The following is a 22,210-nucleotide window of genomic DNA, read 5'->3' as shown; positions in this document are numbered from 1 at the left end:
ACTCACCTTTACACGTCTTCCCATCCGGGTTGAGAGTGAAGCCTTTCCTGCACCTGCACCTGTAGGAGGCGGGACTGCTCACACATAGGTGCTGGCACTGATGCTCCACCACCTTGCACATGTCTGCGCCTAATGAACACGCGCAAACACTAAAGCACAGCTCGGCAATGGATAACGACAACTAAATCCAAGGTCAGGGATTGCTCACCTCCACACAGCTTGGACTTGAACACTGAGATCAGGGTTTCTATCTGACTAAAATTGGCCACCAGGTGGACGTGCTCAGAGTGGGGCTCGCTTCCTATGGCCTTCAGGGTCTTCATCTCCACCCGTCCCACTCCGATAGCAAAAATCTGGATGCCGGCCTCCCTCGCTTCAGCCGCGATCTCCTCCACAGTGTCCTGAGGTCTCCCGTCCGTCACGATCATAGCGATCCGTGGGATTTGCAGGCTCTTCGGTCGGGCCCCCTGCTCCTCGGTGAGCTCTACCTCCATAGTGTACTGGATGGCCAAGCCGGTCATGGTGCCGGTGGCCAGATGCCGCATGTTTCTCACAGCCTCCTCCACCTGGGCTTTGGAGGTGTAGGTGTTGAGAGAGAACTCAGGCTGGACCACGCTGCCATACTGCAGCAACCCCACGCGGGTGGCATTGGGGCCAACGTCGAGAAATTGCAGCAGGTTGACGATGAAGGTCTTGACCTTGTCGTAGTCTTCGAGTCGGATGCTCCTGGAGCTGTCGATGACGAAGACGAAATCCAGTGGCGTGGCTTTACACGGATTCTCTGCAAATCAGGAAGAGGGCTGAGGTCAGATTTTGGTCCGAAAACACAAAATCTTATCAGGTGGTTTTGGTCTAGTTTGCTAGTGCAAATGTGGTAGTGCACTTGAAAGAAGACAGAACTAACCTAACCAACAAGCAACTTTCCAGCAAAATATAGTAGCTTGTTTTAAGTGGGTAATTTGAGAATGTTAATAAAAAAACAATTGCAGTTTTCTGTCTGATTGTTGATCACAAACTTTACAAAACCTGACCTGATGACGGATTTTGGTAGATGCAGACATGAACTGGTGGGCCAGTCTATCAGTCAAACCTCTCACAACAGAGCAAGAAGGGACAGAAGCTGATTTTTAAACCTTTGCAGAGGAAGATAAGATGGCTGGATAAGATCAGAACCACACATTTTCAGAGATTATCTATCTCCCAAAATTCAAGAAATTGGAGTCTTTTTTTTTTTTTTTTTTGGCTGGCCTATTTACAATACACGCCTAATAAAAAGTACTAGCACCACTGGCAGATTTTTTCACTTATAATAAGACATGGAAAATATCATAAATGAAATAACCTGCCAGTGAAACTGTTACTTTTTCATCAATATTAAGGAATTATCCACTTAGAAAGAGCTCCAATATCTTGCTGAAAAGTTACTTGTAAGCTTGTTTTGTCTTATTTCAAGTGCAGCAGATATTTGCGTTAGAAACTAGACCAAAAATGTTTGTTTCTGTTTTTTTCTTCTTTTTTTTTGGCAGTACAAATTGTCTCGTTAACACCGAGTCTCTCACCCGGTGTGTTGTTCTGGATGGTTGTGTCGTTTCGTCGTTTGACCGCGACCAGTTTGGGACGCCGTCTCTCTGGACGCGCTGCGCTGCAGCACAACAGGCAGAAGACGGCCAAGGCCAGGACCAGCGACCTCATGACGACGAGAGGAGGCAACTGCAGCAGAGAGGCAACATAACAGGGATTCATAAAATCAGAAGATGAGAGCTCGTCTGGATGCTGGAAATGACAGCACAGAAACTCAGAGAGGCAACAAAGCCAGGAACTCTGCTGTCCAATAGGGAGCCTTGATACATGATGCCCGGTTGCAACCACAAACATCAATGCATTTTACTGGGGCGTTTCTGATTCCAACACAAAGAAAAAAAAATCATATTGAATCCATTCTACAGTTATTGTGTGAAGAACTATTGAAGGTGGTTTTCAAACTTCATATCCTAGAGGCCAAAACGGGCAAATTTAAACTACTTGCAGGCCTCAAAATTCATTATATTAAAAATGCAAAATGTTAGTTTATTTTGATGGTTTTGTTTATTTGTTTGATTTACCTGCTCAACAATAAACTTTTTTTTAATGAAACCTGTACATCATTAAATATCAAAAATCTAAAAAGGGCTTCAAGCTGTTGCCTCATTAATTCATTCCATCTCCATCAGTGGTTTTCTTCATTGCAGTTGGTTCAGCCAGCCAAGTTCTTCCATCAATTTCTACTGTGTCATTGTTTATCAAACGTACACAGGGTTCCAGTGAAGAAGTAACTCCTGCCGTTTTAGAAATACAGCGTATTGCTTTGGTCCATAAATCCTGAATCGCTGGATATTCCCAGATAGTATGAACAAAGAACCCAAAGTCTCCTGCGGGTCGGGGGTGGAGAGGGCAGAACGAGCAGAACCTATCTGGTGCAGCGGCCATTTTGTTTCTAACAACTGGCGTCAAATAAAATCCATGACAGAATTTCATGTAAATATAAAGAGGCTTAGGATTCTTTGAAGTTTTTTAGTTACTCCCTCAGTTCTTACTCTGAAGTAGAAAAACAGTGATTGATTATCAATATTGTGTTTTCACATCAGTTCCTGCAAGCTAAGGATCACTGGTTCCCCAATGCAAACCCAAAGAGTTTTTCTACCCTCGTCATCCTAATTTTTGTCATAAAATGGTTTTCCTCCAGACATTAAAGCTGCAGTATGTAACTTTTGATAAAAAAAATTGTTTCACATATTTGTTGAAACTGTCACTGTGTTGTGACAGTACGTTATGAAACACGTAGCCTGCGAAACTGTGGTGCAGAAACGCACGGCTCCCAGGCAAAAATGACAATCAGACAGAAAATCTGTGAAAAAAATCAAGCTCCTCTGCCTTCTTCCAGTGCTAACTAAAATCAACCAATCAGACGAGGGTATTAGTGCTGTCAATCACCCCTCTGTGTGGTGCTGCTCATCCCCACCTCTGCCTCTCCCATTGCACAGCCTGTCATGAACGCTAAAGCTAGTTAGCATAGCCACCGATGAGAGCGGATAAATGGCTTTCCTGTAACTTTAAATTGTTTCTCCGCCATTAGCACATTTAGCTGCGAGAACGTGAGGTTGATTGACAGCGCTAAGTCCCTCCTCTTGGCTCTTATTGGCTGTTTTTGGTCGGGATCGGTGCATTTCTTCAGACGACAGTAGCAGCTCAGGAAGGAGGTGGAGGAGATCAATCTTTTCACAGATTATCTGTCTCATAAAGTACTGTCATGACGTGGTGACAGTTTTAACAAATATGTTTTTATCAATTTACATACTGCACCCTTTGGCTCCTCTGAGCGCAGACCTCTGATGACTTCACCTGGAAAAAAAAATACCACTAGGATCTGGAAATGGCCATATGCGTTTTAGCAGATTCTGAGAAACCTCAAATAAGAATCACTTCCCACTGTAATCCTACAGAGCTGTGGCTGAGAGTCTGTTGACACTTCAGGACCGTATTTATCCATCGGCATCGTGCGGGTTCAGAGCCGCTAGATTTTTATCCACACAGGTTGTTAAGGTTGATTTAAGAGAGGTTGACAGATAGCACAGACTGTTTTCCAATCCGGCTCCCAGGAGAGCCATTCTCTATCTGCCATATTCAGACTGTACAGCTTGGCACCGACGTGAAAAGTATCAACAATCACTACAACTACAAATGCAGCCACGCTGAAAGACAGAATTGTGGTGAATCTGAACTTTCCAGATCGTTCAGATGAAGCAGGAAAAGCTGACATCATGGACCGCTGGACATAGGAACAGTTTATATTGTAGCTGCTGACCGGGGTCAAACAGAGGTCACATGTTTACCTCACCAATAAGCTGACCTCTGAACTCACTTTGCTTTGACGCCTCTTTACTACTCGTCTAACCCTCTTATGTGCAACAGTGAAGTAATGCGTATGCTGGCGATATGGAGTTAAAAATCACAATACATATTGTGACAACAATAAAAGTGATGATAAAAACTATTAATTACTTCTTTTTAAGGTGACCTTATAGTTGTGACTGCATGACGCAGCAATAATAGCCACACAAACAACAAATTCTGCTCCTGAAAAACATTTGCAATACACTTCTCAAGGACACCAGTCACATAAAGTGTAACTAGCAACACTAAACTGCAGACAAAGTTTTGAAAATGTATTGACATTTATTGATACGTCTGTTGAACAAACAATGGAGAAAATAGTGAAACTAAAAATCCCAACAATGCGGTGGGGAAGGTTTAAACATAACCAGTGACAATGATAAATCACACGTCTTATCGTGATAAGAAGTTTATCACGATAAATCATGAACAATTTGATAAATGCTCATCCCTAGCTTATAGTAAGCCATAAGTTTTTAAAAACTCATTTTAAAACATGTTTTCCTTCTGTCAAATACATTCAAATTGTATGAATGTTTTCTGCTTAATAAAATAAGTCCAAGATCAGATGTTTACTATCATCTCAAACAAACAACAATGAACTGAACAACTTTTATCAGACCTGATCTCTGTTTTGGTCATTTCTCCGTACTTGATGACTTTTCCTGACACAGGTGAAGGGAGCCCAGTTTTTTTTCTGACCCAGACCCTGAAGAAAACATTAAATAATGTTTCCTGGATTAGCCTTAGCTAGAACGGCAACAGAACTGCGTTCTAACGTTGAAAGCTTTTGAAAGTCACTCACCTTGTTGGAAAAACTGAATCAGTTTTAAGTTCCTTTGAAACAATATCTCAGTCTCCTCCAGAACGGAATCAAAACGAAAAGCTTCGATGGAAATATTTTTTCTTGCTGCCTCCCGCCGTAAATACTCAAATCTATGTATGTATATCCCAGAAGTGTGTCTCTGTGCTTCGCTCAGTCCCGTCCTCCATCTGCTTCACCTCTCTGTTTACACTCCCTCTGACTCAAACTTCAGAGACGCCTCTCGTTCAGCTCAGCCTGCCTGTAAACCCACAACTGCAGCTTGTGTTTATTTCACGGTGACATGAAAGTTGTCACCCAACTTTCCAAGCAAATAGAACAGAATTAAAAACGTCCCCATGTGCAGCGTTTAAATATTTTAATAAAGGACATAAAAATAATGAGGAAATAAAACTTGTAAACAATGACGCTCATTGTTTGCGAGCGTTGTGGAAGAGCGCTTCATAGGACCTCCGATTAGCCGATAAGCATCGGCCGCCGTGTTTGATGTTCAGCCACACTTAGGATCCAACGAACCCGTTCCGTTTTCAGATGGATGGAATCTGTGAGATGCTCAGAGCTTGAAATATTATCTCGTTACGTAACATTGCTTTAAACGTCTTCCCAGCCTGTTGTTTTCCTGGGTTGTCATGACGCCGTTTGTTCACCAACAAACCTGTGAGGCCTTCGCAAAACAGCTGCATTCACACCCACAATAAATCACACAGAAATATAGAAATATAGTCCAGACATGAGTCTTCTGAAGGTAAATTGCGCTATCCAGCCCCGTTTGTTTCGAGGGCTGGATAGTGCATGTGCACACCACACGTTTCAGATTTTTATTTGTAAGATAGTTTGACAACCAACATTTTTCTTCCACTTCACAGCTGCGTGATACTTTGTGTCACGCTATTTTACAATGAAGGGCATGAATACCTATGTAAATGTGATTATTCTTAATAAATTTGCCATAAATGTCTAAAATGTTATTCCATACCATTAAAATGAAGTGTTTGTGTGTACAGTTTTGAGGAAAGAGATAGAATGAAACACGTGATCAAACTTATTTTACTTTGAGCCACATCAAGATCAAGAAAGCATTCATGAAACTAGCTATAAAAAAAACACTATCAAAATATTAATAGAAAGCTGTCTGCATTCGGTGAGTTCCTCTTGAGATTAAATAATATTAAATATATTTTCACCTTCATGTACAGTAAAACTGTGATTTTATTAACAAAAATAATATTTACTAATCAAAGATTAGATGTAAAAACTTATGGCAGGCTGGATTTGGACCTTGAACTTTGACACCTGCTGTGACACAACAAAATATGGAAAAAGTGAAGAGCTGAGCTTTGAGCTGATTACTACCAAATTGTAAAATAAAACACAACATCTGCTCAGGAAATTTGGTTTTAATAGGCAAAAATGTCTCATCGATTATTTCCATGAAACAGTGACTTTCGCGTCCTTGCAGAACGTTTTGTTTTCAGGCAGCAACAAGCCAACAAGTCTGGAGGAACATGGTTGTGTAATGTTTACACAGAGCAAAAAGCTGCTTCTTTTTGTTGTTTTTTTGTCTTTGATCGATAAAACACAAGCAGGACCTGCTTTCCCAACGCTCCAGGTTCCCCTCATTCGCACAGCAAGCTGATTCTAGATCAGCGCCTCTAATGTGCTTCAAAAATAGAAAGTGCAGCTAAGCTAAGAAGTTCTTCGTCGGTCGGTAGAAACACGGTTAAAAGTTCACAACGCTACGCTCCTGATTACAGTCACGTAATTCAGTCAAAAAGAACACAGGAAAAAGAGGTGATATGCTTGGTGATGTACATTAGGGCGGCTCTTTGATCACGTCAGAATACAGGCAGATACATCTCTTTGGAAAACTTCAAGTTAAGGGGACACTTCATACACGAGCAGATAAAGTGCAACCCATTATAGAGACAGAGAGAGAGAGAGACAGAGAGAAGGCAATCCAACCCTGATCACGAGCAGAGACGAGACCGATACCGATCGCTGATCCATACCGTTCACTAGCTGCGTTTCCATTAACTATAGAATTGGGCAAATTTAAGTTCTAAAAATAAATTTGCTGAACGGAAACATGCCAAATTTAAAACGAAACTCACTGGTTTCAATAAAAAGGTTTTTACAGTGTGTTCAGGTGGTTCTTCAGCCGAATGAAATAGACGCGTTTCAGCCAAAATAGATGTAACAGTTCACTTTTTCACGTGACTTTTTTCGCGTCACGTGTTCAACAGCCGGATGTTACTACTGGCGGAAACGACAAAGAAGATGACAGGAAGTGGTAGCAGGATGATGGTTTGCTTTTATTTTTTTCTGACAACATGCAGCTGGCTCCACCAGAGCTCTCACAGCATCGCATAGTTCATAAGAATATGAACTATACGATGTTCATATCGAACAAATATGTGGCATTTGAATGTGTGTCATTCAAATGTTTGGAATCCGTAACTCTTCTGTAAAATCGCAGACTATTATTTCCCCAAAACGCAGGATACCAAGTTTTGGGTCAAGTTTTGCGTGAACAAGCTTATTCATGTGTGGCTTTAGCTTCATTTCTTATTTGATGGAAACAAGTTTTTTCGCAATTGCAAATTTTTGTTTAGTTGGGGGTTTTTAACATAGATTTGCGCACATTTGTAATGGAAACGCAGCTACTGTTGCATTTGAGCATAACATAAATACGACTAGATAAATAAGATCCACATAATACTGTTACAAACGCACAAAGAATAAATAGAATTCACAAAAATATATGTAATGTATGCGACTCCCTACAGCTTTCATTTCATTTCAGCCAGAATCTAAAGCGCACAAGGCTAATCGCTCCTGGATAAACCTAAGAGGAAGAGAACTGATAAATTACAAGTTGGTCGGTAACGCCAAGAAGGAATGGGAGATCGCTGAGCGATGTGTGCTATCGTGGATATTTATGAACATAGTGATAACTGGAGAGGCAGTCGTTTTGCTGGGAGTGTGTCGTATCGAGTGCTAACAGGAGGATCCAATCTGCAGGATCCCGACATCGGAATGTTTTCATGCCGTCGCCTCAGCGGAGATGTAGGACGGAGGAGCCTGTTTGCACGGGACGCTGATGTTGTCGTCATACGGAGGCAGCAGCACCTGCACATTAACAACAACAAAACAAAACACAGGAGAATATTTTGGTCAGCATTGTTTTGTTTTTCACAAAGTCAGAATGTAAATCAGAATGTTTGCCTAATATGGCTTTGTAACATTTAAAATTATTAAGCAGATGAACATAGGGACTAATTTATAACTATAGTTAGAATACTTAAATCAAAAAGTAACACATTGAGCAAATTTATATCAGTAATGCTGGAATCTGTGGCGTTGTGATACTTGAGATTAGAATTGGGCTCTAAACCAGACTGTTGACCACATGTTCAACGTCCTGGTGGTCATTTTCACTCAGTCTTCTCACGTCCAGACCACAGCTGATAGATCCCGTTTTGTTATTACTTTGAAAATGTCAACCCTGCCTCATGTTAGCCTACAAGCAAAAGGACGACAGGGATGAGGAAACATAAATTAGAAACATTATACAGTGCAAATATAAGGATAGGGACGAAGAAGAAAAGAAACCAAGAAACTCGAAAGAAACATAAAATGGGAGAAAGAAAAACAAAAAACAAAAGAAAGTTTGCTTTAGCCTCCTCTGTACTTCCTCATCCAGCAGCTGAGCAAACCGACACCCGCTGAAGTCGCTTCTCGCCATGTGGCCGACAAAAACGTGAGCTCCCTGAACGGTTCAGCTGGCTTCATAAACAACACCATGTGTCTCACTGATGGGTCCCATGTTTTAAACAATAAGCCATTGAGAAAGTCCGTTCCTACAGACATGAACAAACCTGGCCCTCAAACGCCTAACTGTTAACTTTTACCTGTGCGTCATTTCTCTTCTTCCCTGGAAAACTATAGTGAAGTAGTTTCTGGTAGTTCTGTATCATGCTGTATCATGAAAGTCCAGGATGTGTGGGGTCTGCAGAAATGTTAGCCATCCCTTTACTGACCTGAGTCCTGTTTCTCTGCACTTTGGGATAAATATACAAACTGGTCCTCTGAGGGGAACAGAGGCACCCGTCTGAAACGTCGTGTGCTTCAGCAAAATCACAGATCATTGCTGATGTCTTCCCAGGTTGGCGTTGTGTTAGCTACACACCTAACCGCTTTAGACCAGAAAACTGCCAAACATTATTTAAATGATCAATAATGATCAATTAAATAATGGATTTAATTAGATACCCAAAATTTCACTGCAAGTTTATAAAAGTTGCATCCGACAGAAAATTAAAAACAAAACCAAAAACTTCACTGACTCATTTCCAATCTGAAAAAAACCAAACCTTCCATAAATGTAGACCAAACTCGGCTGCAGCGAGTTCAAAGGAGAGTAACATGAAGCTAGCTGCTAACGATCGCAAAACTCTGCCAATATTCTGCGAGTGTCGAAAACACACAATTTTGCAATATTGTGTGTTGCATAATTGGGTAACACTTTATTTGACGGGTTGTGAATAAGACCGTCATGACACCGTCATAAACATGACATAAGACCTGTTATGAACATGAGTAAGTCTTCATGAATATTTATGACTGTTGTCATAAAGTGTCATTCGGTAAATCATGACACTTTTTTTTTTTTTTACCCCTCCAGGGGGTCTTTTGTGGGCTCTAGTGTCCCTTATATGACAGTGGGCTGACAGGAAAAAGGAGAGGGGGGAAGACAAGCTGCAAATGTCGTCGGGTCCGGGAGTCGAACCCGCGACGGCGGCGTCGAGGACTCAAGGCCTCCAAATACGGGTCGCGCTAACCGCTACGCCACCACGGCACGCCCATCATGACACTTTTAACACAAAGTTGACTTTATTCAAAATGTCTTTGTTATAACAACTTGACATTAACCAAGAAATCATGATCTGACATACGTTTGTTATAAAAGTATTACTGATTAAACTTTACTAACATAAAGCTACATCATTTTTAAAGTTTATTAAATAATAAATAAATAAATAGCTCTTCCTGATGCCAAAACGTTTTATCCAAAAACAAAAGGTTTTTTTTTTTTGTTTGTTTTTTGTTTTTTCAAAGTTGTGTGTTTATAAGCGAACCTTTAAGCGAATTTATTTTTGAAATATCAAAGTGCGCAATTATACGGCCAATGGAAACACAGCTAATGACGTGACGATCTGTGTTGGACCCAGCTGTTGTTTTAGTTCAGCACAAAACGCTGCGAAAATGTACCACCTCGACCTCATGAAGAGAAACGAAGCTCATTTCGCGCTCTGATGCATTTTAATGGGAGCCTTATTGCTTCTGTGTGGGAGTCCACCACTTAACGCTCAGCCAGGAATTCGTCCCACATGGACTCTATTTGTGCACTTTCGACCTAAACCGTCGATTTTTACTTCTGTTTCACCGCTCAGGCTGTTCACCAAAACCCACAGAGTAGTCCACAGTGTGTGTGTGTGTGTGTGTGTGTGTGTGTGTGTGTGTGTGTGTGTGTGTGTGTGTGTGTGTGTGTGTGTGCGTGTGCGTGTGTGCGCGTGCGTGTGCGTGCGTGTGCGTGTGTGTGCGTGTGTGTGCGTGTGTGTGCGTGTGTGTGCGTGTGTGTGTGTGTGTGTGTGTGTGTGTGTGTGTGTGTGTGTGTGTGTGTGTGTGTGTGTGTACCAGGCTATAATTGAATACGCCTTGTTTTAACTGAAAAAACATGAAACCTTGAGGCTGATGCTGGGAGATAAATGGACAGGTTCCTGTCGTCCGGCAGGAGAGAGGCCTCCTACTTCCCCTCTGCACCGCCAGGTGTTTTACTCATCAGGACCCTATAGACGTCCCCACTTCCTAAACGTCCACGGCGACGCATAAAACCACACGACGTGTTAACACGTGGAGTGTTTGCTTGAAATGCGGCAGACTGGGAGCACACGTTCATCTAAACGTGTGAAACTGAACAAGGTAGAAAGAACACTGAAAAATAATAAAAAAACAGGTGGTCCAACTAAAAAAAAAACATGTTAATTTGTTACAAGTAATCACGTAAGTATAGTAAGTTTCTTAAGTTGTCATGTAAAGAAAACATAGGTAAAGTTTGACAAAGTTAATTTGATTACATGTAACAAATTAATTCTTATTTTATTAAGTTGAAGCTTCGTTCTGTTTTTTTCAGTGAAGTCAAATCAAATGGGTTCATTCAACCTTCCCACAGTAAAATGAAAGAACTTTTCAAAAGTTTTCAACGTACGTCTTCAAACCACGCTTTAGAAATAAAAATACAATTAACTTAAAAAAAGACTGTTTCAATTCAACATTACATGTTATCAATAATATCCTGTTCATCCAACGATAAACAGGATATTATTATGACGAGTAAACTGAAATATAGCAACTTTTTATGTTTTGAAATGTCTCTTAAACACCTGACTGGGTTGAGAAAGTCACAAAAAAAGAAATAAATGTTTTTGGGGTTTTTTTATGTTTTCTGGCATTTAGCAAATAGAAATAATTTTTGGAACTTTAAAGTGACTTAAAACAAGAAAAGCGTCATCAGATTTCACTTCAGACAATGAGAAAAAAAAATTATCCTTAAATTTTTGGTTTCAACTGTAGGAGTTTTCCAAATGCTGGTTTTGAATCCAACGTTCGACTATACCGTGCGGACATGCTGGTCTCTATGGAGACAGGTATTAAGAGCTGATGGTCAAAGCAGGTGATTAGTGTTTCCTCTGCCTCCGTCCTGTCATGCTATAAGTGGTTCTAATTAGTGAGTGGGTGGCAGCAGTGGAGCCTCAGGACTCCATCCAGGCTGCAGGCTGAGGGCTTTGGCAGAGCGGAGCCTCGTCCCTGTTCGTCCTGCCTCTGTAAAACCGCCTGCTGCCACAGAACGCCTTTATGTTTCCTTCCTGCCTTCAACATGTTGGCTCCGCAGCGGACAGACTGGCTAAAGCAGAAGCAAACCTACGCAGACGATAAAAACATGAGCGGAGGCCGGGGACTGGATGAACGAAAAGGAAAAAAAAAAAAATACACAATCCGTTTCTCTCCAGCTGTAAGAGGTGTTGATGGATTTAGAGGTGGAAGAAAGAAACAAATCGACATTAAACACTGTTTCATGCTGGATCCCGAGATGCTGACATAAACACTGTGGAAATATGCAAAGTATATGTAAAGTATATTGCAAAAAAAGTCGTCATGCGCCTTGAATTTTTCCTCGTTTTTGTCGCGCAACGACTACAAAGTTGTGTTTATTTTTTCATAATGGGTTTTCTTGCAAGAGATCAACACAAAAATAGATAAGTGGAAGGAAAAGGAGGATTTTTTTTTAGATTTAGAAATACAGATCTGAAAAGTGTGGCATGCGATTATGTTCAGCCACCTCATTTGCACAATACCCCCAAATAAAGTCAGGCCCAAGCGAATTTGTCAATTACAACTCAGTAAGTAGTTTATGTAGAAATAGTCTCTGCATTTGAGTAGTGAGTAATTCTTAAAATGAATTCCTATTGAACGACTTTTCACAGGTGGAACAACATTCACTCCTCCTATTCACACAGGAGGAGTGAATGTAAACGAATGCCAGGCTTTTCAGATTTTTGGGGGGGGATAACAATTTAAAACTGCGGATGATTTTTCTTCCACTTAAACTCAAAACAAAAACAGCGGGTTTAGTGGTTGATATGGTGAAGCAGTTAAAGGGGGGATTAACAGTTCTGCGAAACGCTGTAAATGCTGCGCATATTTATGGTAATACAGTTTGGTTTTTTTCCACAGAACTATCCGCTTTTCACGTATTGCGACCTGATGCGAAAAGTATCTTTACAGGTGTTGTTCATAAAAGTTGTTTGCACAGCTGTTCGCCAGACATGAAGACGGACAGATATGTCGGTGTTGAAGAGGAGGAGCTCAGGCGGCCGCTGGAACGCCTGCAGCACAGCTGGGCTGCCAGAAGACATAAACTCAGGTTTTCTTTTCTCCAGCTTCTGTCTAAAGCTCCTGTTCTCGGCCATTGTTCCTCCCCAGTTCTGCTGAATAAAACTCGCTTAGAGTCACAAATGTTAAATGAAGTTTTTGAAAAAGTTTGCTTTTTTTTTTTTTTAGTAAATATTTACTATTGGAAATTTGTTGTAATTGCTGAAGAACTACAATTTTATTTCAATTTTTAGATTTAAAACGAATTAAAACGTTTGCAAAAAAGGATGGATGCATTTCCTTCTATGAGATATTGGTTGAAATATGTGAGAAAAAAAAAAGCACATAGTTTCCACTGTAATGACAAGAGCTGCAACTTTTAGCGTCATTCTGTCGTAGAAGATTAGTCAATGAAAAAACTGGGAAAAACTAATAAAACATAAAAACCTTTGTAAATATATCTATATTTAAAAACATTAGTTAGATGAATTAGTTTAGCAAAATTCTGTGGAACAGAGCAAAAACACAAAATCTTATCGAGTATTTTAGTCGAGTTTCTAGTGCAAATATCTCAATACACTTAAAATAAGACAAAACTAACTCATAATTCAGTTTTAAGGGATGATATAGGAGCTTGTTTAAGTCAATAGTTCCTTTATATTAATGAAGAAGTTCTGGTTCCTCTGGTAGATTATTTTACTTGTAATATTTTCCCATGTCAGTCTGCCGATGAAACTAAAACTTTTTCATCAATAGTAAGGAAACTTGGTGAGATTTTGTGTTTTTGCAGTGGAGCTTCAGAGTCACAAGTTGCAGACTGAGTGACAAGGTTCCTGAAATAAATAGACTTTTTTTTTTTGTAATTTAATTGGATTTATTGAACGTGTGTGTAGACGGTAGACAGTGACTCGCCGTGGTGTCGTTGGTGGTGACGTAGAGCAGGATTTCAGAACCGCCCCTGCCGCTCACGTATCTGTAGCAGTTCCACACGCAGGCGATCAGGTAGGCCTGGGACGGGACGGGAGAAAAGCAAAGGAGAACCTCAGATGACCTCATACCAACTCTACCAACTGGGAAAAACGTTGAAGAGTTTACAAAAATAATCGACGACAGTAAGTGATTCTAGGCAGACGTGTTTGTCTTCACAAGACAGAAACCGAGCCGCAGTTTGTTTAGCATTTCTCTAAGAGTTCCTGTTAATTTGCAGTCGGGTCGCCTCGTCCCCAGAGAAGCCGTGTTAAATGATTTACTTCCTGCATGCAGAGACGCGTGCCGCACTACATGAGCAGCGCGTGAAAGGCTGGAGTTCGGTCTCAGCTTACTAGGTCTGCCTGAGGCCCATCCATCATTTAGCAGGAGAAGGAGAAACAAGCTCCTGTTGTGTTCTTTATCCACAGAATCCTTTCTGCTCTCGGCAGGCAGATCGCCGCTGGAGCCCCTCTGTTAAACACAGCACCATCTGCCGCGTCCATCCACCCGTCCATCTGCTCCACGGCCCAAAGCCGCTCTGAGTGCACTTTACTTTCTTACTGTCACAGCCCAATTAGACGAGCCGGTGTGATTTAAAGAGGCCTCCGCAGGAAGGCTTGGAGTGGGGCGGGGCGGGGCGGGGTTATTTAACCTCCCAGGTCTCTGCAGAGGAGGATCAGAGTGTGATCAGGATGATGGTTTGCAGACTACACAAACCAAGAAAAAGTTTTCTTCAGCTGGGTGGAGCTCAATAATGCAGCGCTGCCCCTCCCCTGCCTGTTGCTGCCACACTACAGTCATATTCAGTGAATCAGAAAATATGTCCAGATGAGACTTGTCTGTCAGACTGTAGGAACTTTTGAAAATAACAACTTTTAATCAGGTATTAAACACTCTTTTAAATAAGCCCACATTTCTGTTTTGAAAAATAGTTTTTTAATTGGTTTGACGTAATGTTCAAATCTTAAATGTCACGTTTTCATTAACCATAAGTGGAAAATCGTCACGAGTAACAGAAACAAAGGCTTCCAAACGTCCATCTGGGTGGAATTAATCGAGATAATATGTTTCACTTTGTGATAAAGTTCCTGCAATATGTGGAGCTTTTCAGTGATATTCTTATTTATTCAATGGGTCTGTACTTGTTGCTTGTTTTCAACATGAGTTTCCCTTTTTGGAAAATATATGGGTTGAAAAACACATAGTGACCTTGTTACATCTGACAAGAAGCAGACTGCAGAAAACGCAACAGAAATCCTGACTAATACTAGCATTTATTACTCTATAAAGATTGTCATAGAAAAATGTATATTTTACTCACTAAGCATTTGAAAACTACTAAATTTAGCATATTTTGTATCATTAATAATCAATATAATTAACTATTTTAGCAACACACAGTAACTGAGAAGTGGGGAAAATTCCACAGAGACTATTTAATACGCAATCATTTTATAATTTTCACATAATGATAATTATGTATAATTTTTATTTTGGTTTTAACTTCTTTTTATAAAACAGAAACAAAAATATTATAAAATTACATGTCTCTATGTTTTAATTGTCACATATTTATTATTAAACGGGTGTCTTAGTATCATGCTGTAATCTCAAAACTGCCTCTGAAAACTTAAAAAACACCTAAACGGTGTTCAAATAGACTTCCAGCTGAGAATATGTGAAAGAAAGATTATAAAAAGTTATTAATACTGATAAAAAAAAAACACTTTTGAATGTATGCCCGGGTTCTCACTATGAAGTCAAAGAAGGTTTTACCTTGAAGCCGATGATGCAGCCAATGAAGAGCAGCACAACGAGGACCAGGCAGATGTTACTGAGCGCAGCGACTTCCTCTTTGTAAGGGAAATTATCTGGCTGCAAACGAGTCAAAATAAAAATCCCGTCATTAAACAGCCGAGAGGTCAACGTAAAGGAGCGTCTCCTCATTTTTCCTTATATGACATGACTCCTACCAGCTGCTGTAGGTAATCCTGTATTGTGTTTGGATACACCACAATGCTGACAGCCACCAGGGCGTTGAGAGCAAAGTCAAATATTTGATAGCAGAAAAAGGGGATGATCCATGCGGCACGCAGCTGCGACAGAGACGTTTGTGAGACAGAAAGGTAGAATTCTTCCACAGACAAAAAAAGAGAAAGAGATATTACAAAATAACAACTAAGTTTACCTTATATGCACCATATGCTGCCATTCCACATATAAGGATCATCAGCAGGGAGATTGCTGAGGCAATACACATGTCTGCAATAGCAAAAAAAATTTATAAATATATATATATATATTAGAAATTCAGACTAGAAATAGAAACAATAAAGGTGCGCCGCATCTGTCAAGCAGAAAAGGGATGAACCTCAGTTTTTGGGTCACTCACTGTTCCTTTTACCTCACATCACCCTCAGCGTAACAGAGGAAAACCAATAACTGTGTTACGTAAAATAAGAGCTTGGTACAATCAGATAAAGCACCGGCGGTACTGGAACAGTTCACCGAGACGACATCTTGCTCGTCGTGTGAATCAATAACTTATTATCCAGCATTTCTTTAATAAACTGCAGCTATGAGTCATCCAGTGAATCACATCTGGTCCAGAAAATACGTCCCTTTGTTTGCAGCGGCTAATTTACCTGAATGTCAAGAGAGCTGACAGAATCAGTACCTGAGAATGTTGAACACCAAAAATGAAAGTGTGACTGCAGACCTGATTTACAATTAATCTCATTTGTATTTAGACAATTACAAGAAAAAAAAATCAATTGATTAAAAAAAAGTATTCTTAGCAAAAAAATGTTTCAATCTGATTTGAAAGTATATTATATTCCTATATTGTTCTTTAAGTGCCATAAATTTAAAGAAATAAGTGTGATTACATTTTTTTTCCATAATAGAGCAACTGTACAATAATACTCTATTTTGTGTTCCAGCTAATCTGGACATGTTGCGCTGGATTGTTGGTGGCTATTAGCTATGTTTGCTACTAGCGGACAACAAATTTAGCTAACATACAGCAACAAGTTACTTTTAACTTCTAGTCTTTGGCTCCTGGTGATTTTAAATCCATTAGTCACCTTAACATTCGTTTAGCAGTGCTTTACTTTCAAACAAGTGCAGAGCAAACATCAGGGTGTTAAAAAAGCCGTTTCCAGTTTCCTTAGTCTCTACAAAAATATGTAGTTGCCATTAATTATATAGAGTAGATAATCATAAGTCCTAATGAAAATAATATTTTTATTGATTGTGTAGCGTGGTCTTCGTTGACTGTATTAGTTTTCTTATTGAGTAAAATTAAAAGATGATCTCAAATCAGTAGACAATAACAGTCCGACACTGCATTGACGTTCTCTCTGACTTTTAGTGTTTGTCCAGCCTTGGCACTGAAAACCCCTCAGATAAATAAATCACATTAAAAGTGTTCTAGTTTTCGTGTGTGTTTCAAAAGAAGAGGTGACACTGCACCAGCTGGAACGCAGCCGGCCTTACAGGGTGACTCTAATCGGGGACTTTACAGTCATTCTGAATCAGGGAATCTGAATGAATGCCATGTGGTGCCGGTAAACTCCGGCCAAACGAGACCAGAGCACTCCTGGACTAAGACGGATTTATCTAATTCTTTGGACAGATGGAAAGTAGGTTTGCATGACTGTGATTTTGGGTGTTAAAGTCACACAAAGGTGTTTACTGTCCACTAGTTAGAGAGGTCGTCTAGCAAAACAGTCAAATGTCGCCTTAGTTTCACAGAGAAAACCATAAAGTAATCAGAATATCTAGCTTCAAACGGAGCAGGAACAACCCTTACCTTTATATTATATTAATAACACTTGTCGATTGATTCATCTTACAGCAAAAGTACCAAAGGTGTACTAGATATAGTGCCTTGCAGCAATATTAATACCCCTTAAATTTTCCCATATTTTTTATGTCACAGTACCAAACTTCAATGTATTTCAGCAGGGTTTTGTATGATAGACCAGGTAGTGCATAGTAGCGTGTTGGGTGGAAAACAAACTGTGAAGATCTACTTATAACTTTGTTTTTAGGATACTTACTGGCATCATCCATGACATCCAGGTCATTGGCCAACTCGGCACTGGTCAGATGATACTTTTCTGGATCACTGAGGGCCGTGAGCAGGATGAGCAACACCACGGCATTGATGAGCTTTAGGGACAGAGGACATACGGGTAAGAAACGGGCAAATTACAGTGGAGCTGTAGAACTTAAAATGCACACATGAACTCTAGGTGTTGTGCAGGACGTAAAGTGGATATTATAAACACAGGAACGTTAAAGGTCTGCTTGGAAATTTGTGTTTTTGGTGCAACACAATCTCTGGCTTGTGCAGTTCATTATGCTGATGACTGATTCATCCCTATTGATGGGGTGAAGCAACGGAGCATTCTTCGCATTCAATAGGCAACCTGACACCAAACCTGCTACCTGAAGAGACCTGCTGCTGATTTATTAATAGCAGGCAGAAAAAGGATTTTTCCACAGGCCCTTTAAATTGACTTCAAAATGCTGCTGAGTTTTCCCCTCCTTTTCAATTAGGAGACAATAACCCGGAATAAACTGTGATAGTTGCCTACATTTAGCTGCACACGTCATCTGCTGCGCTAGTTATAGCCTAACGATCTTAGAGGTAAACAATAACAAACATAGGCCTGTCACGATAACATTTTACTGGACGATAAATTATCACAGAAATTATTGCGATAAAAGAAAACATTATTATTACGTTATTTTGAGACCGTTTTTAAGTCATGTGTAGATAACGGCATAATAATTCAAATTCAGCCCTCTACAAGATCAATAAGTTTCAATTTTGTAAAGAACACTTTACCCTCGACAAGGAAGATATTTTAAATGTATATATATTGTTATATAAAAAATAACAATAAAAAAAGACCAAAAAACAATAAATTGATAATTAAACCCAACGCAACCGAAACCGTAAATAAATTAGATTACAAAGTCTCTTTAAACAAAATAGCCCTTCAAAACATATGAATCGTCAGAATAGACATTATTGGGGAGGCTTTTAACTTACCACGCGATTAATTGATTAATTGCTTATTGCCACAGGCTTACAAACCCATAAAAATGACCAGAATACCCTGAAATAATATTGTATCCTTTTGTTGGAGTGCAGAATCCAACCTGAATCCCTCCAACGAGGCCACGCTTCCCCGCTTGCTGCCGAATGTCTACAGGGATGCAGTGGGACGCAGACGGATGCTCACCATATACCAGACCCCCAGGATGATGGTTCCTGTGCGGACATGGCAACACAGGCAGCAGCTTGTGGAGTACCAGCGGTCCCACGGGGACATCATCATCTTGTCTGTGAACATTTACACGCAGGGTCGGTGACGGGTCGGGTTGGGAAGGAAAGCAGTCGCCACGTCCGCCGAGCGCCGAGTCTCGCCGAGAAATGACGAGAATCATCCGCTGTTGGTCTTTCGGTTGTTTACTCGTCGCTCGAGCGGATTGTAGACGCGCCGCCGCGTCAAGTTCGACGCCATCTGAGGCGGAAAGCGGAAATCTGATTCCAAATTAAAAGCTGAATTTCACATTGACGCAAAAATGTTTTAAGAAATTTCTCCAACAGGGAATCTTTGAAATTGTATAACCAACACAGTTTCAGTGTACTTTTTCTTCTTCAGGTGAAGGAAAGAAATATTTAGCTGGTATCAGTCGAATTGTGAACTTTACTCAGAAGCTGAAACTTCTTAAGGAAAGGAAAATTAACAGGCAGGGTCCCCGAGGTCAAACGTCCACATGAGGAAATATGAAGTTTCTTTCCAAGTTCAAAATCCAACATGAGTGACATCAATATAATTTAGTGATAACACTTTAATTGTACATTGTAGCAGACATGTGTAAATGGGCCCCATATGAATTTTTTTTTTTTTTTTTTTGCATTGGTTGGTTATTAACTGGCCCTGGGGTCAATTGACTTCTTTGGGGTGAACAAGCACAGCAACACAGGCCAACATTTTTATTTATTTATTTATTTATTTATTTATTTTTTTTTTTTTTTAGGGGAAGGATCTATTTTTTGGAGACCACAGCTACAACAGAAATTAATCTAGTTTGTAGACCCCATTCAAGTTTTGGTCTAATTACTTCAGCTAAAGTTATTTTGAGGAGTACTTCCGGTGAATCACCGGCTAATCTGTGCTACCTTGATTGAACAACCTCGGTCATGGTGACGATAAACACCCGAAAAGAGTTGGACTCAAATCCGATTATGTAATGCGTGATTTCGAGAAAGTTACTGAGCGGATTAAACTCAGAACACAAATGTGGAAATTATGGGTCAATTTTTTACCCAGATCCGTTTATTTATTTATTTATTTATTTATTTATTTATTTATTTATTTATTTATTTATTTATTTATTTATTTACCGTTGAAGCTGTGTTAAAAGATAAAGCAGTCTAACTTCGCTATATAAGGCGTAATATTTCACATGGCAAATAATTGATAGAAGAGTAATAGAAAACCAACAGACGCCGCGGTCATCACATGCTGTTCGAACAGGTGATTCAATGTAATTGAATCATTAAATGTTCAGACTGGGCGGCGTGGACAACCGCCCAGGGCATCATCATGTGGGCGGCATCATGATGAAGTGACTGTATCTATACTGAAATAATATATTCTGGACACCTTTTATAATAAAAAACAAAAAAACTGTACTTTCTTTGGCACTTTTTCAGATGGTGGGTAGTAGGGAATTTTCCATAAAAAAAGAAATCTAAAAAACGATCTGTATTTTCAGTCTGCAAAATGAAACAAAACTACTAAAGATTGCCATAAATGAATGTTTTTATCTGATGAAGCAGCCTAATTAACATCTAAGAGGGAAGTTTCAATGAAATGCATAAAAAAAATGAACATTTTGGTGCAAATCAAAAATTCCCTAAAATTAGATATTTTAAAAAAACAAACAAAAAATCCCTATTTTCTACCACCAATATCTATGAAACTATTAAAGATGGCCAAAACGGATGACTTTATATTATTCAGCAGCCTAATTTATCTTTAGTAGAGAAGTTTTATTTATTTGTATGAAAGATACAAATTTGAGAAGCGGTCAAAAAAATACTCAGTTTTGACAATTTTTGAATTTTTTTTTCCGTCGGTCAAATTAGCTCTGGTAGCATTTTTGTGGCCTAATAAATCTTTATTAAACAGTCCCAGACCCCTACAAAAAATTGAGCTTGTTAAGATCACATAGTCGGCTGGAAAAAAATAGCTTTTGGGGCTTGGTTTCCAAAAGCCCCAAAATCAGAAGCTACAATCGGAAACCAACTTCAGCTTTGATCCAGACGGTCAGTTAGGATCGCCGCCACAGTTAGAGGACTGGACTGACGTTTCCTTCTGTGCAGTCCGGTTCTGTTTAGGATCCTGCTCATCATGCTATTAATGGTTTTAACCACAGTGCAAAGCAGCATCCGTATCTCTCCATGTTTTAGACCAAACATGAAGGGAAACTTGACCAAGGGAAGCTAGTACAGTTAGCCACTGTGCTAGCCTAGCATAAAACCGCCACTTCCTGGACATACAATTATCACGTTTAAACAAGATACGTATCACGTCTAAGATAAGTATCGCGCTATAACGTGATGGCACTCTAAATATTTTTTTTCCTGTGTGATAGCAATGCGCTTCCATACAAATCAAACCAAAATTAATACTGTTCCATCTGAGGACAGTCGGCAATAAAACCCACTTCCGTTTTTCAGTTGAATGTGTTTGGCTCATTTGTCTACACTGGGCCACACATATATACTAGCATGAACAGCAGCACACGCCTAATAGGATTAAAGATAAAAAAGTGTGTAACACCCCCAGCCCCAAATGAAGGATTGTGGCTTTACTGATGAACAGTGAGGTTTATTGGAAAGTAAACCCTGAGTTTCATTGTAAAAGCTGTATGCACAAACACACACACACACACACACACACCCACACACACACACACACAAAGGACAGTGTAAGCTACAAAAACACAACCAGAACATTTCAACTAAAAATAATATTCACCTCTAAAAATATCAACTCTAATTCAAAACTATGCCCTAGTGTTTATATACAACAAATTCACAATTTCAATCGATTACAAAATTAGAACCGTCCTTATTTACAAAACAAACAAACCTTGTGCCTCTATCAAGGTGTTCGCTAATAACTTGACACATTTTAACACGTTGTTGTAACTTGTCTTCTGCTCCTTTCTGTCGTTAAGCTGCCATTTTACAACATATATAGAGCAAAAATAAAAATAAAATAACATCAAATCAAAAACTGGAAGTCATATGTTATACAAAATAAAACGAGATAAAGGAAAAAAGGCCTTAAGATGTCTAAATGAGAAACGGCCACAGTTTAACCTGAGTTCATCAAACACTTTTCCTCACAAAAACCTCTTTTGATGAGGAAAACACTGTTGAGCAGATTCAATGGGAAACCAGGTGATTGTGTTTTGCACATTGTTAAGCCCATATCAATTACAGCCACATTGGCAGAAACT

At 39.7% G+C, this 22,210-nt stretch overlaps 2 protein-coding genes across 3 annotated transcripts in view; both read right to left on the bottom strand.

The window, feature by feature from the left end:
* Positions 1-4,915, bottom strand: part of matn2 (matrilin 2) — a 43,771-nt gene extending 38,856 nt beyond the window's left edge. The window contains exons 1-5 of one of the 2 annotated variants that reach the window (XM_023330337.1): positions 4,736-4,915; positions 4,553-4,639; positions 1,560-1,710; positions 209-781; positions 7-129 (exon numbers count right to left, since the gene is read on the bottom strand). In XM_023330337.1, coding sequence (XP_023186105.1) covers positions 7-129; positions 209-781; positions 1,560-1,692 — 829 coding nt within the window. In that variant the 5' untranslated portion in view covers positions 1,693-1,710; positions 4,553-4,639; positions 4,736-4,915. The remainder of the gene's footprint in view (positions 1-6; positions 130-208; positions 782-1,559; positions 1,711-4,552; positions 4,640-4,735) is intronic. The other variant, XM_023330336.1, reaches the window with a different exon arrangement.
* Positions 4,916-6,135: 1,220 nt separating this feature from the next.
* On the bottom strand, positions 6,136-19,177 carry laptm4b (lysosomal protein transmembrane 4 beta). The gene is made up of 7 exons (XM_005815983.3): positions 18,913-19,177; positions 17,719-17,830; positions 15,843-15,916; positions 15,628-15,750; positions 15,431-15,529; positions 13,598-13,693; positions 6,136-7,882 (listed from the first exon to the last, which is right to left on the bottom strand). The coding sequence occupies exons 1-7, from the start codon at positions 19,021-19,023 to the stop codon at positions 7,796-7,798; spliced, it is 702 nt and encodes a 233-aa protein (XP_005816040.2). The 5' UTR covers positions 19,024-19,177; the 3' UTR covers positions 6,136-7,795.
* Positions 19,178-22,210: the final 3,033 nt, after the last annotated feature.

The sequence above is a fragment of the Xiphophorus maculatus genome, chromosome 3 (assembly GCF_002775205.1).
Source record: "Xiphophorus maculatus strain JP 163 A chromosome 3, X_maculatus-5.0-male, whole genome shotgun sequence".
In the NCBI taxonomy this organism is placed as follows: Eukaryota; Metazoa; Chordata; class Actinopteri; order Cyprinodontiformes; family Poeciliidae; genus Xiphophorus; species Xiphophorus maculatus.
Note: the sequence above shows the minus strand (reverse complement) of the source record. Positions and strands in the feature narration are given on the sequence as shown.

Coding starts and splice junctions, on each gene's coding strand:
- laptm4b (XM_005815983.3), bottom strand. CDS start 19,023: ATGTTCACAGACAAGATGATGATGTCCCCGTGGGACCGCTGGTACTCC. Junction 15,917..17,718: donor GGATGTCATGGATGATGCCA/GTAAGTATCCTA, acceptor TTGCTATTGCAG/ACATGTGTATTGCCTCAGCA. Junction 15,530..15,627: donor AGGATTACCTACAGCAGCTG/GTAGGAGTCATG, acceptor ACTCGTTTGCAG/CCAGATAATTTCCCTTACAA.